This window comes from Balaenoptera ricei, chromosome 16 (assembly GCF_028023285.1).
Source record: "Balaenoptera ricei isolate mBalRic1 chromosome 16, mBalRic1.hap2, whole genome shotgun sequence".
Taxonomy (NCBI): Eukaryota; Metazoa; Chordata; class Mammalia; order Artiodactyla; family Balaenopteridae; genus Balaenoptera; species Balaenoptera ricei.
The window spans coordinates 62,513,864-62,529,962 of record NC_082654.1 but is presented as its reverse complement, the minus strand read 5'-3'; the positions used below and the strand labels follow the sequence as shown (position 1 = coordinate 62,529,962).

Here is a 16,099-nt window from a genome sequence, read left to right as displayed (position 1 = left end):
CAGAGTCTTTTCAGTTTTAAAAAGAAGCAATAAAAAAATGTGGGTGGAGGTAGGAGGCAGGAGAGAAGAGGCTGTGCTGACACGGCTGAAGAACCCAGACCTCATCTCAGCACACAGCAGCACGCTCTGCTGGTTTCCACAGCAGCAGGTAGAATTAGCATCAGAGATGGGCCGCTGGGAGTTGAGTTTGCTGCAAAATTTCTTCCAGAGAAAGCCCTGCCTTCAGGCATGGATATTACTGCTTCACCAGGGAAAAACTGCCCCAGGTGGCTGCTGGCTAGCAGGGTCTCTTCAATGCCCTAAGCCTGTGACCACCAGCCCTAAGGGCAGATGCCCTTTCAGAACTAATCTAGGTAACGTTTCTGCAGATAAATTCTTTCCCTTAGAAGGAGGCTGCATAATGCTCATTCAAATCTGTTACCACTCTTACTTTCAGTTTGGTCATCTTCCCTCAGGGATTACTCATAATTGTCCCTCAAACAATAGCAACAGGAGGTAAGTGTTTGATCTTTGTATTATATATGAGAAAGGAAGTGCACGTCAGCAGAAAGCAGCAGAATGATTTCTGCTCAGCCTGGGGGTCTCTAGGCAAATGGCTTTAGGGAGGCGGGGCACCAAGAGGCTGACTAGTGTGGCAAGTGACAAATTCAGAAAAAGAACAGTGAGAAAAGAGGAAAGGTCATCAGGTACAGCCACCTCCACTCCAACTTTTCCAACAGGAGAACAGCAACAAGAAAAGTTAAAGAGCAAATCAGATGTCCCTCGGCAACATCAGGCACCAGCAAGAGCACATATACGTATAAATAAGAGCTGTCCAAAAAATAGCTGTTTGAAATGCTTCCTTGGAAGGTGAGAGAGAGGTTGCCACATGTTATCTTAGATTTTCAACTAAGTCATCTTATCTTATTAGACAACAAGACGTGAAATATTTATTTTGTCCTCTGTCAGGACCATAGGAAACCTGCCTTCAGTAGCACCACTGGAACATTATCTATTATGACACACACTTACTTGTCTGTAATCCAGTCCAGATGGCCTCCTCCCCCTCTGCAAAGGTGTGGGCTAAAGGTCAGACAAAAGGCCTTGGAAGAGGGGTAGGGTTATCATCCCCACACACACCTCAGGAGTTGCAAGACCTCTCCAATTTAACAAACTGGTATCAATGTTTTAACCTACAACTGAGAGCGCAAACTTTGAACTGGAATTCTGGTTGACTTACATCTTGTTTTTCTACTTTTATTTTGTAATTATAATGTTCATCTACGAGCATTAGTTCTAAAACTGTTTCACCATTGAGATATGGGAAAGAAGACATGATTTCTTAAGAAATCGTCACAGCTTCATCGTGAACTTCACTCTCACTTCCCTTCTCTTTCCACAATGTCCTCTAACATTTGGAATAACGCTTAGACATTGCTGGCACCAAGCCACCTAATCTAATATGGTTTCATTTGGTCTGGTCTCTAAACAATAGGCTGTCTCAAGGAAGACAGTGCCCTGTCACCATCTCTAGGTGCAGATTTATATTTGGTTACTGGTGTGTTTACACTGTAGCTAAAAAACCACAATGGAATGAATGTATACATACAATGGAATATTATTCAGTCTCAAAAAGAAACTAAATCCTGATACATGCTACAATGTGTATGAAACTTGGAAACATTATGTAACTGAAATAAGCCAGAATCAAGGTAAATACTGTATAAGTCCACTTACATGTGGTACCTATAGAGCCAAATTCATAGAGACAGAAAGTAGAATTATGGTTGCCAAGGGCGGAGGGGAGGGGAGAATGAAGAGTTATTGTTTAATGGGTACACAGTTTCAATTTGGGATGGTGAAAAAGTTCTGGAGATGGATAGTGGTGATGGTTATACAACAATGTGAACCTGCTTATTAATGACACTGAATTATACACTTGAAGTGGTTAAAATGGTAAATCTTATGTTACGTATATTTTACCACAACTTAAAAAAAATAAAATAGACCCAAGTGAACCATAACCCAACTCCCTTCACTTGTGAACTACACCCAAAATGATATACTAGACCCCTACAAATGAATATATAAAAGAAATAAATATTCCCCACAATAACAACAGGCACCTTGTCAAAAGAGTTCATAGGAATGGGATCAGAGGGACCAAACAATCGAATATTTATCCCCATCCCCCCCCAAATGCACCAAGCATGTAGCTTAGTGTTTTATCTTTAGCAGGTATTCAATAAAATATTTTTCATCCTGATAAAAACCAGAAAAGATTTTAAGAAAAGTAATTTTAATCTCATAATTCTTTTTCATTCTTATTGTCTTTGCCTATTTCTTGTCTTTGTGCAGGTTAGACTTTCCAAACCCATCATTCCCTGCCTGAGCCAAGACAAGGCATGAAGTATCCCAGTACCACTGCAAAGATGAATAACCAATAAACATAAATTCAAAAGAGAGTGAAGGGAGAAAAAAAAACCATCTTGTATGAACAGACAGCAGCAGACCAGGGAGGGTGCATCTTTCTAGAACAGATGTTGGCTCTGTCAAAAATCAGCCAACTGCTCATTTTCCAGTTTCATTTTAACAATGGTTGTGCCTCACTGACAGTCATATCTTTAGCTGCTCTCATCAGTGTTTTAAGATTTCACTTTCCAGGCAAAGTGACACATAAAACAAATTTAGAGGATAAGTTTTGGTGAAATACTGCTTGGATGTGAATCTTCCCCCTGCCCCCAACCCAATAATCTAAAACAAGATAGTACCAAACCAAACTGAAGCATTTCAAATTGTACTTTTCCTTATATATCTGATGCTCTAAGAAATTGCTCAATCACCTGTCAGAAGTCTTTCAGACTTTTAACATATAATACATTATTTCTATTACTAGCAAAATATGAAAAGCCCCTAATGACTTCCTGCATCTCCCATTTGCTCAAGTTTTGTTTTGTAATCATCAAGAATGGAGGCAGACTGCGAAAGTGGAAAAGGGGGAAAAGGTAGTGGACTGCCTTCTGTTTTCATAGAAAACCTTATAATACTTGTTATTTCTTTAAACCATGCATATGTATAACTTTTGTTTTTAAAAGAATATAAGTTTCCTGATAGCAGCGACCATGAGAGTCTTGTTCTATTAAAATCCCCAGTGCTCCACCTGGAGTAGCTGTTCAAAAAGTATTTGTTATTCAAGTAACTGAAGTCACGGTTCTTGAAGCTCTAAATGGCTCCTCCTAAGGCACAGCATTAAGATCGCAATGCTTGTGATGCCTCCAGGGACTGCAGGCAGGGTCTGGCCCCTGCAAAACTCCTCTCCCTGACTCTTCCTCTAGTGCCTCTTTCAGGTGCTCACATGCACATTGTTCCTTCCTGCCTCAGGAAATTTGCACATGCTGTTCCTTCTACCTAAAAAAGCTCTTCACCACCATCACCTAGTTCTCTCCCATAAATTGGTTAGACTTCAGCTCAAATGTCACTTCCTCCAGGAGATCCTCCCTGTTTCCTGTCCCCCTCTCTTCACCAGCCTGATGGGGCAATGGTAGGCCTATCCCAGCATCCCCAAGGACCTTGTAGGTTATGTTAAGGTATTTACTCTTCTATCTAGAAGAGAATAGGGAGCCACCAAAGTGTTGCCAGCCAGGAAAGATAAGATCCAATATGCTGGTAGGTCTGGGGTTCAGAGAATTATGAACAGCAGCAAGCAGCTTACTTGGGACACAGACGACCCTTGCTCAACAAACAGTGGTCTCATCCTACCTCCCCAGGGTACCTCCAGTAATTCCCTATGGTAGTGTTTTCCAGAATGGGGCATGACTATCACTGGGGGCTCTAGGGATAATTTTAGTGGCATATAACTAAATATTTTTCAAAGAGTAACATATTTATTTCAACGGGGATTCAAAAATAAAACTTGCATTCTAAACCCATGGGGGAAAAAAAAAAAAAAGAATGGAGGCAGAGCCATATTTTATCACTAACAGAGCAAAGCAAGAGTGGCCGTATTTTGGCAAGATGTCTTGTCACAGGTTCCTTTCTAAATGCCACATTTTTCTGCTACTCATGCTGATTTTATTTATTTATTTATTTATTTAAAAATTTATTTATTTTTATTTATCTTTGGTTGCATTGGGTCTTCGCTGCTGCGCGCGGGCTTTCTCTAGTTGCGGCAAGCGGGGGCTACTCTTCGTTGCGGTGCACGGGCTTCTCATTGCTGCGGCTTCTCTTGTAGCAGAGCACGGGCTCCAGGCACGTGGGCTTCAGTAGTTGTGGCACGTGGGCTCAGTAGTTGTGGCTCGCAGGCTCTAGAGCACAGGCTCAGTAGTTGTGGCGCATGGCCTTAGCTGCTCCACGGCATGTGGGATCTTCCAGGACCAGGGCTTGAACCCGTGTCCCCTGCATTGGCAGGCGTATTCTTAACCACTGTGCCACCAGGGAAGCCCTATTCATGCTAATTTTAAAATTAACACAGGTTTACTTACAAGTTCACTGGTCTTTAGTTTTCATTCAATACTTTTTATTAATACCTTCTGTAATAAGGCATAAATGAAAATGCAAAAGAAATCACTGTTCATGTTTAAAGTTAATTAGTGCACACCACAGAGAAACACAAAATTATTTTTGGATGTATTTTGAAATAAAAGGAATTTAAATGTAAATTCAAGCTCATTATTATTCCTATCAGCTGAACCTTGCTGATGTGAAGTAATAAAGTTGCAATCAAATTTAACTGAAAAATGAACTTCACTTATTAATGGAGGATTGTGAGTATGAGTTACAGGTATATTTGACTTGGGGCTCTCTTTTCTTGAATTTAGTAAACTAATTTTTAAAAAGAAACATTTGCTAGAAAAGAGTTAAGTAAATGAAAATTCAATAGGACTGACTGCCGTTAACTAAATATTTATGACATAAATAATATATCTTGAAGGTCTATTAAATACAAGCATCATATCTAATCATAAAGCAGAAAGGGCACTGGGTGAAATAAAAAAAAATTGAACTAAACAGTAACCTTTAAGACAGTGGTCAGCAAACTTTTTCCATAAAGGGTCAGGTGGTCATACATTGTTCATCACAACTACTTAACTTTGGCACTGTGGCGCAAAAGCAATCAGTGCATAAACAAATGAGGACAGCTGTGTTCCAATAAAATTTTATTTAGAGACCCTGATATTTGAATTTCATATAATTTTTACATGTTATAAATTATTCTTCTTTTACTTTTTTTCAACCATTAAAAAAATATAAACACCATTCATAGTTTGAGGTCCATACAACAAAACGGGATAGGCCAAATTTGGTCCTTAGACCACAGCTTGCAGGACCCTGCTCTGAGAGTTACAATTTCAAGTAAGGGGCAAAAAATATCCCCTTCGTCAAACAAAATCTTTTTCTTTTCTTCTGCCAAAGGAAGATTCTATAGAAATTTACAGATTTCTGATTTCTACGGAAAACAGTTTTAGCCAATCCAGAAAAAGCTTCCCAAATGCTTGCCAGGCACAAGAGACATTGCTAAGCGCTGAGAGGCACGTGAATGGTGTCTGCACAAAGTAAGGAGAGGAGGGAAGGCATTAAGAGGTGGAAGCATGCCATAGACTGGGATGGTCCTTACCATTATGGAGGAGGTAACACCTGTATTGGACTTTGATGAGTAGGATTTGGATAGAACAAGATTGCAGTAAAAGAAAAACAGAAAGATAAGGACAAAACTTTAGGAAGTAGTCATACAAGGCAGTGAATTAAAAAAAAAAAAAAGTAGAACCAGAAAAAGGAAAAAAACCAGGAGAGCCAACTGCCACTGAAGCCAAGAGAAGACAACATTTGAAAGAGAAAAGGGCTTACAACTCTCAATGTGGTTACTGGGAAAAAATTAAAGTAGGTTAAGGCTCTGGACAAAAGGGGGCTACTGGTGCCTTTTTACAGTGCGGTTTCAGTGTAATGACAGAGCTGACAGATAGGTTTCATGGAATTAAATGGAATAGTTTGAAAAGGATGTTGGTGGGAAGAATGGCTTTAAAGAGAAATGGACTCTATTTTCTTAAATAAAACAAAACAAAACAAAAAACATTCTAGTGAAAGATGCAGCTACCTTATTAGTAGCTTGCTCAATATGAAACATCTTAATCAGGAAGTTGTTCCTTACATTAAATTCTTATACCCCTTGAAATCAAATGGGCCAAATTTTGTAGTAAGATCAGGAATTAACAGAAGTTACATCTATCCTAAATGCTGGAACAGAACATAGGCAAGACTTCAACAAACTTTTCTGGAAGATGGTTATTAAAAAAAAAAAAACCCACAACCATAACAAATGGTTAGTGTCCTATTCCCCTCCCAAGAGCATGTCTGTCTTTCCATCTTCTTTTTTTTTTTTTTTTTTATAATTTTTTACATTGATGTAGTTTCAGTCTTTCAGAAAAGTTACAAAAATAGTAAAGAGAATTCCTGGATACCTTTTACCCTTCTTTCTTTTTTCTTCATAACCTACTTTAAGAAAAGCATTCTTTCACTGATTTCCTGGTTTTTGTTCTTTGTAATGTGGATACTGCCAACAAACTCTGGACATTCATTTTAAAAAGTGCTGGGGCCTAAGTAGTTTAGTTAATGTTGTCCATGATTCAGTCACAAGTTGTAGGAAAGAAAAGTGCAATATAGGCTCACTCAACAAAACTGTTTGGAATTCATTTGGCTTCTTTAATCTGTAGGTTGATGTCTTTCATCAGCTCTGGCCCATTCTCTCTCTCCTCTCCTTCTGGGACTCCAATTAAATGTATATTAGATCTTCTCACTCTATCCTATATGTCTCTTTTTCTCTCATCTGTAATTTTTACCTTTCCCCTCCGCCCATGCAACATGTTGGATAATTTCTTCTGACAATTTCCACTTCACTACTTCCCTCTGCAGCTCTAATTTGCTAATTTGCTGCTAAATCCATCCACTGAGCTTTTAAGTTCAGTTATTGCCTTTTTACAGTTCTAGCATTTCTACTTGGTTCTTTTCAAAACTGCTACATCACTTTTTCTTTGCAATAGTTCCCAATTACCTGATAAAAAAGTTGTTTTTAGCCTAAGTCTGATAATTCTAGGATTTCATGTCTTTATGAGTTCTGGATGTCTGTTTGCTTATGGTGAGTGGTTTCCTCATATGCCTAGTTATTTTTGTGTATTGGCTGTTTTGGGGGCAAAAGTTCCTTAGAAGAATATTTTTAGGCAGAGGGTGATAGAACTTTTTCCAGAAAGGATTTTTCTTTACTATTGCCAAGTACCTGGGAACACTACCAGTCCAGAGGCTCTTTCATCCAAGTTCAAGACTCCAAGGTCTGTTTTCTGCTTTCAGAACCCTAACAGTTAATTTTTGCACTGCCTGAGGATCCTCTTTGTCAGACTTTTCCCTATTTTCTATCTCTCCACTTTGCCAGAGATTTCCTTAGCTTTATCTTCCAATCCTTAATTAATATATACATATGTGAGTATATATGTTATTTCTATGAACTCTCTTCTTACAGAAGCCTTTTCCACAACATCTTGCTTTTATTTTCCAAGTAAATTCTCCAGAAAGTTGTACATTTGCTCCTCTAACAAGCTGCCTATTTTACATGATTGTCAAGAATGATGTGATTGCTTCCAATGCTGTGGATAAAAGCTCTTACAAAATATTAGTATGCCCAAGTGAAGTTAATAAATGTCAACAGTGTATAAGCATAAACAGCTTAAAGAGAAAGTGACACCTGCTTAGTGATTTTACTTAAATTAAAATTTCGGGAATTCCCTGGCAGTCCAGTGGTTGGGACTCGGCACTTTCACTGCCGGGGCCCAGGTTCGATCCCCTGATCAGGGAACTAAGATCCCGCAAGCCGGGCAGTGCGGCCAAAAAAAAAAAAAATTTCAAGTCATAGAAATATCAGGTAGTAAAAATGACACCATAGCTACGGTGGTAATGAGACATAGCAACTTTTTTCTACATTCAATTTGCTGTTATTCATACTGATATAATAGTGCAATGGAACATTTAGTGATAGATTTTCAAGGAAAGGCTTTCTGCAAAAGGTGAGTTTTGAAAAAAAAACTTCTAAAGAAGAGCCATGTGACTAAGAAGTAATTTTCAAGAACAGTATGTAATGTGGCTTAATACTGAATTGGATAATAAAAAACACAATATTTTCTTCCTTAGAAATAACATACTTTCTAAATGCTAGTCTTCCTCTGTAGTCATTAATATCTTTTTAAACAAAATTACTACCAAGTTCTCAATCTAATCTCTCTTCCCTTGAAAAAATAAAAATGAATTCATCTTTTCAATATTCTTCTAATACTCTGAAACAAGTAATCATTGAAAACAAGCCTCTTCACTAAGAGTATTTAAGAACTTAATTGTGCCTTTGTTACCTTAGGACAAATAGACCACAGAGTTGGCCAGGGAAGGACATGTGAGGCACATTCTGCTTTTTGACCTTGGTAATAGTTACAGTGTTCACTTTATGATTATTTGCTTAAAAGTACATATACGTTTTATGAACTTTTACCAAAGAGAATAAATAGTATGTATTTTTAAACAGCTTCCTTTATAGAAACTTCTCTAAGTAAAGAAAACTAAATAAAGCTCTCATTTAAATGCATTCATTCTAACTGTCCTTTTAAAGAACTTTAAGAGGCAGCGATGGAGCAAAAGCAAAAATGAATGAAATACTTGAGTTACTCTCATTTACATCTTTCAAGAAAAGTCTCAATGTACCTAGCTAGATTTAAAACATATTTTCAGACAAAGTACTATTAAATATTAATATAGTTAAATACTGCCAATTCCCTCTTTCTCTAAATTTAAGTATTCTTATATATAAAAAGAAAAAAAAAATTCATCTCTTTTTTTACTTGGTTTATATGTTCCAGGATTTTTTTTTTTAAGCATCTTTATTGGAGTATAATTGCTTTACAATGTTGTGTTAATTTCTACTGTATAACAAAGTGAATCAGCTATACATATACATATATCCCCATATTCCCTTCCTCTTGCGTCTCCCTCCCACCCTCCTTATCCCACCCCTCTAGGTGGTCACAAAGCACAGAGCTGATCTCCTGGTGCTATGCAACTGCTTTCCACTAGTTATCCATTTTACATTTGGTAGTGTATATATGTCCATGCCACTCTCTCACTTCGTCCCAGCTTACCCTTCCCCCTCCCTGTGTCCTCAAGTCCATTCTCTATGTCTGCGTCTTTATTCCTGTCCTGCCCCTAGGTTCTTCAGAACCTTTTTTTTTTTTAGATTCCATATATATGTGTTAGCATATGGTATTTGTTTTTCTCTTTCTGACTTACTTCAATCTGTATGACAGACTCTAGGTCCATCCACCTCACTACAAATAACTCAATTTCATTTCTTTTTTATGGCTGAGTAATATTCCATTGTATATATGTGCCACATCTTCTTTATCCATTCATCTGTCGATGGACACTTAGGTTGCTTCCATGTCCTGGCTATTGTAAATAGAGCTGCAATGAACATTGTGGTACATGACTCTTTTTGAATTATGGTTTTCTCAAGGTATATGCCCAGTAATGGGATTGCTGGGTCGTATGGTAGTTCTATTTTTAGTTTTTTAAGGAAATTCCATACTGTTCTCCATAGTGGCTGTATCAATTTACATTCCCACCAACAGTGCAAGAGGGTTCTCTTTTCTCCACACCCTCTCCAGCATTTATTGTTTGTAGATTTTTTGATGATGACCATTCTGACTGGTGTGAGGTGATACCTCATCGTAGTTTTGATTTGCATTTCTCTAATGATTAGTGATGTTGAGCATCCTTTCATGTGTTTGTTGGCAATCTGTATATCTTCTTTGGAGAAATGTCTATTTAGGTCTTCTGCCCATCTTTGGATTGGATTGTTTGTTTTTTTGATATTGAGCTGCATGAGCTGCTTATAAATTTTGGAGATTAATCCTTTGTCAGTTGCTTCATTTGCAAATATTTTCTGCCATTCTGAGGGTTGTCTTTTTGTCTTATTTATGGTTTCCTTTGCTGTACAAAAGCTTTTAAGTTTCATTATGTCCCATTTGTTTATTTTTGTTTTTATTTCCATTTCTCTAGGAGTTGGGTCAAAAAGGATCTTGCTGTGATTTATGTCAGAGGGTTCTTCCTATGTTTTCCTCTAAGAGTTTTATAGTGTCTGGCTTTACATTTAGGTCTTTAATCCATTTTGAGTTTATTTTTGTGTATGGTGTTAGGAAGTGTTCTAATTTCATTCTTTTACACGAAGCTGTCCAGTCTTCCCAGCATCACTTTTTTCCAGGATTTTTAAGTATCTAAAGAAATGGTACTTTCACAATGCCCTTTGATTTTGGACCTATAGTACTGTCTATTCCTTCCCAAATATATTATTGTGCCTTTATTTGTAACAAATCATCTCTGGTGAGTACAACCTAGGGCTCTAATGTCTCCTCTTCACTTTGCAGTTAGAAGCTATGCTTTTAAACAGTTACTACTGTACCCCTATTCAATCTGCTGAGAGCACAGTCTTGGAATACTGATTCGATTGCATAAGGCCATTTCATAAGTCCCCCAAACAGACTGCCATTAAGACCACTTCTCTCTCCAGAAACTGGCAGTTAATGACCATTCTACTTTTAGCTAGCGAGGGAGCAGTTATTTCCTGCATTACGTCTTTAGATCAGCATGATTTCTCCATTTACAAGTTTATCACTGCATTATAGACAAACTACATCTTTGCTCCTATCTCTTAGATGAGAAATGGAAACCCTCTAACAGGACACTATCCTATTAATCTGGCCTAGGTCTTCTTCACTTGTATATCCTCCTTTCAGAGCTATCTGTCAGTCTTCCATAAAAAAATGCTATTACTAAATATATTCCTTTTCTGGTTTGAAAAACGCATGGAATGATTCTTTAGTTGTCAGTTCTCTTTCAAAGTCTTTCTTAGAGTAAGAAAATTCTTATTTTAACTAGGAATAACCAGATACTAGTCTGTAACAGCTGCAACAACTCTCAAAAGAGCTATACAAAAGAAAAATGTGGCTTCTACCTCCAAGAGTTGGAGTTTTTTTTTTTCTTATTAAGGCATCCAAAACACATAATACTACACCAAGCCAAAAGGACCAATTCTCTTCATGGAGTAGAATAGCAATTGGCTGTTACTCATTAAATTCTTACAGCAATGAGCAATGACTTGCATTCTCGTTTTGTTTCTCTTTGAATAGCAGATGAAGTTGATTTTTTTCCAAGGCTGCTTCCCATCACCAGCATTCCTGATCCTTGACCTATGTAGCTGTTAATATGCTGTACACATATGCTTGGGATCCTTATCAACCAATGCAGTTAACCTTTCTGTTTATTCTAAGTCAGTTCCTATCTTGTTAATGAAAGTGATTTTTTTCCCTTTCTAAACATAATAATTATATCTGGTACAAAAACTATGTATAATCCATCAGTTTTTTAAATCTTTTTTTTTTTTTTGCAAGAGATTCAGGGTCCATGGGTTCTAATGTTCTAGTTGAGAAAGACTTGTCTTGTAATTCCAAAAAGTGGGCTGCTATAGCTACTTCATAAATACAGTTATTACCGCTTGTGTGTTTGGGGGCTAGTTGTTGGATGCCACATTTTATCTTTATTCTCAAAGAAAAGTTAATTCCTTTGATTAAATGTAAGTGAAAGATTATATTTTCTGGAACTAATGATTAAAAAGTAATATACTGGGGGTACTTCCCTGGTGGCACAGTGGTTAAGAATCCGCCTGCCAATGCAGGGGACATGGGTTTGAGCCCTGGTCCGGGAAGATCCCACATGCTGCGGAGCAACTAAGCCTGTGCGCCACGACTACTGAGGCTGTGCTCTAGAGCCCACGTGTCACAACTACTGAAGCCCGCACACCTAGAGCCTGTGCTCTACAACAAGAGAAGCCACTGCAATGAGAAGCCCGTGCACCACAATGAAACCCAATGCAGCCAAAAATAAATAAATAAGTTTATATAAAAAAAAGTAATATATTGGAAATTCTATTAAAAGATACTTTGTTACAACTACCTGTGTTCAAAGGTACTTCCCCTCCACCTCATAATTTGCTCCCATCATTTTATACTGTAATTACCTATTAACCGGCTGTATCTCTCAAAGACAGGAAGCTCCTGGAAGGTAAGGACTGTATCATAATGACTTTTATCTACAGGGCACATAGTCTGACAGATGGTATACAGTCAATAAGTATTTCTGTTGGTGTTCGTATTATATTCAACTCAAAAGTCTAATTCTTAATTAGCCAGTTTTAGACTAACTGGCACACCCATTACCCCAACATTTATGTCTAGTCAGATATTTTCACAATTCAGATAGGCCCAGTTTCAAATATCTACTGATCTCTACCTAAACACTGAGCATCTTTATGGAAGACAGGAGGAACATTGCTAACTTGTGAGCTTTGAATCTTTTTGTTCTAATTCAGACTCTGCTACTATCTAGCGTTAACCTTTGGCAAAACACTTTAACCATACTGGATCTCACACCCTTAGAGAGTAAAATGAGGAACTGGATTAAATAGTTTCCAAGTACCTAGCTGGGCCCAGCTCTAAAACTCCGATTAGGCATTAACAGTAAAGGTACAACTACTATAGCCAAGTTTTCGTCAACACTAGAGGGAGCTACAGCTGTGTCATCACTGGGGTGGGTTAGGAAGATTTCCAAGCCGAGCATCTTTAAATGGAAAACTGACTTTCCAGAATGAGAGAAATTAAATATTAAATGAGAGATCCATAGTGTTCATACAGCAACTTCTCAGGCTCCCTGCTGTTACCTCCCTCTTATAGATGTCAAAGCACCTCACACTCCACTTGCATCAACATACCTTTTGGGCTTTAATTCTAATTTCAAAGGAACCAAGTTGGCTTGAGTCATTCCAACAGATTTCTTTCCCCATTCGTCTAGTTTTTTTCTTAATCAAATTAACAATAACAAAAAAGCAAAGTAATTAATGCTATTATTTAAAAAGCCCCAGGAAATGAGCTAGAGGAGGAGAAAGATTCATACAATGAAGCTGTAGCCTGGGAAAATAAGTAAACTGCAACTGAATTCATTAGCAGCTTGCCACTCAAACAGAAGCTACAATAGCTACTTTGAAGACAAGAAACTTACTCAAAGAGAGAAAAGGTATCAAGTAAAAGAAGGAATCAACAATGCGTTGCAAAGCCCCTTCCCCACAAGGCAGGAATGCCTGCCTAAGTGAATGCTGTCATTGCCCTGTTGGGCTCTGCAGTGAGAAGCTTGCAGCTGCTGAAGAGTGAAGTCATTAATTATACGCAATGAGGTCATATTAGGCATTTGGCAAGAAAACTGTCAAGTGATAAGATAAGGGAATGGAGGAAGGAAGGAAAAAGAAAAAACATTTTTAAAACTAGAGCTTATTCTGAAGTTATTATATACATACTCTCCCTCCCAGCTCCAAAAAACACCCATGGCCTTGAAAATGTATGACCTACATCATTATAGAACAAGTAAAATGAAGAATCAAAAACCTCTCTTGGGCTTCCCTGGTGGCGCAGTGGTTGAGAATCTGCCTGCCAATGCAGGGGACACGGGTTCGAGCCCTGGTCTGGGAAGATCCCACATGCCGCAGAGCAACTGGGCCCGTGAGCCACAGCTACTGAGCCTGCGCGTCTGCAGCCTGTGCTCCGCAACGAAGAGAGGCCGCGATAGTGAGAGGCCCGCGCACCGCGATGAAGAGTGGCCCCCGCTTGCCACAACTAGAGAAAGCCCTCGCACAGAAACGAAGACCCAACACAGCCAAAAAATAAATAAATAAATGTAGTCATTTAAAAAAAAAAAAAAATCTAGAAAAAAATTAAAAAACCTCTCCTTTGGTATCAACTTATGTTTCTCTTTGCGCAGAGGCACAATGGTATGTTAACCTGATAGAGAGGGTATAAACTGTGGATGCTACAGAATGTGGTCTGTGGGAGAAAGATAAATGCAATCCTAAAGAACCCTTTTTATTTAAATTTCATAGGTTAATTTAACGCTCAGAAGCAAATCCTCAACAGTCAGAAATGGACCACCAAGTCTTTAGCACATGGGCTGTTCCTGAGTAAAAATAGATTATACAGGAACTTTGGAGAGCGACTTTGTGGGTGAAGAGAAAAATCTACTAGAACAAGACAAACTATTCTTTTTCACTTAAAAAAATGCACACTCAGTCCTCCAGAGGTAAAGTACAGAGCAAGACTCACAAGGTTAAAATCAACTTATTCCTATGGATCCAAACAGTCACTATACTTGTTTCTTAAATCATCAGTTTCAAGTACTCTAAGAGATACCAACAGCCTTTTAACAAGTCAAAAAAGATTTCTCTTTTAGGACAATGAAAAAAAATTTTAACAGTCCTTTCAATCAATAATCCTCATGGGAAATATGAGAAAAATATACTTTACTGTTAAAAGGAGAACCACTTATTGTCCTCCCTTATTTTAGGACACATGCCAAAGGTTTCCAATTCACTCTGCTTCATACTGACCTTCAAAATGTTTCGGCCATCAAATGATTCTCTTTCCTTGAAGATATATTTGCCATCCGTTGTGTAGAGGTTGTACCTGCCTTCAGCTGTAAATATTCCAAAGACAATGTTAGAAGAGAAGCTTGGGTTATGCATCTGTTTTCTCTTGGACTTCTACAGGGACAACTAGCAAGATCTTCATGTACTACCTGGAAAGTGACATAATATGGAGGGAAATACATCAGGCTATGAGTCAAGAGACCCAGCATCTAGTCTCAGCTCTGTCATCAACTGATATATATTTATTCATTGAACACTGTCCAAGTACTCACTGTACATAAACTACATAACTAACCATATTCTTAGGCAGTTTATGTCTCCTCTATGGACCTCAGTTCCTCATTTACAAAGTTAGAGGTTAAGACTAGGTGATTTCCAAAGGTTCCTTGTAGTCTAAAACCCCAAGATTTTGTATAAGCTACATGCATTTTTAAATACATAAAAATATACAGTCCACACATTAACTAGTCAAAAATGCCGGCAACTATGCTTTGGATTGATTTAAGGACTCACCCCGAATGAGAAAAACCTCTTCAGTTACAATCAAAGGTATCCTGACATTCTACACAGAAATCTGCAAATCTATGACCTTAGCCTCATCAAAGCTGTGTTCTAACTCCTTGCATTAATTTAGCTTGCTTATCCGAAAAGATGTCCTTCAAAAGCAGCAGAAAAAGGATATCAAAGGAAAGGGATAACTGGCAAGAAAAAGCAAAACAATGTATTCTATAGCCTTTTCAAGAGAAAAACACAAGACAGAGAAGAATCCAGGGTATATAAAATTCAAAGCATCTGCAAGAATTACTTAACTATCAGAATATTTTCTGAAATATCAACCCTTTCCTGCCCATCAACAGACACTCAAAAATATTTGTATTTCTACTTTTGAGTATATTCTTTTATTGTATGTAAGTATGAAGATTACCACGTCAGAATTGATAAAACACATCCAAAGTGCTAACTCCATGAACATAATATATTTTAGCTAGCCCACTGGAATTACACCTGGGTAACTACAGGACTATTTTTCTAATGAGAACTATTCTCTTAATCCAAGATCCCAATCCCATGCAAATTTCACAACTTAAAAATAGGTTCCTTGTTAAAAGGAGATGTGAAACTTTAAAGTAAATTCATACTAAGTAAATGTCAATAAAAAAGCAGTAATGAAATCTGAAGATTAAAATGTTTAATGACAGGTGCAAAATCTATAAGTAGCACTAGCCATAAGGGGAATGTAAATCAAAGTCACAATGAGATACCACTTCACACCCAAAATGATGGCAATAATAAAAAAGACAGATAATAACAAGTGCAGATAAAGATGTAGAGAAATTGAGACCCTCATATACTGTTGTCCCTCCTTATTCATGGTTTCGCTTTCCATGGTTTCAGTTACCCATGGTCAACTGAGGTCCGAAAATATTAAATGGAAAATTCCAGAAATAAACAATTCCTAAGTTTTGTATTGTGCACCATTCTGAGTAGCGTGATCTGTCCCACCCAGAAAGTGTCATCCCTTTGTCCAGCGTATCCCACCCTCTGTTATCAGATTGACTGTCAACGTAC

The 16,099-nt window shown here is 37.8% G+C and overlaps 1 protein-coding gene across 2 annotated transcripts in view; it reads right to left on the bottom strand.

Annotated features, from left to right (window-relative positions):
- ASCC1 (activating signal cointegrator 1 complex subunit 1) overlaps positions 1-16,099 on the bottom strand; it is a 99,729-nt gene that overhangs the window by 12,388 nt on the left and 71,242 nt on the right. For both annotated transcript variants that reach the window (XM_059899278.1, XM_059899279.1), the window contains exon 9: positions 14,492-14,577. In XM_059899278.1, coding sequence (XP_059755261.1) covers positions 14,492-14,577 — 86 coding nt within the window. The remainder of the gene's footprint in view (positions 1-14,491; positions 14,578-16,099) is intronic.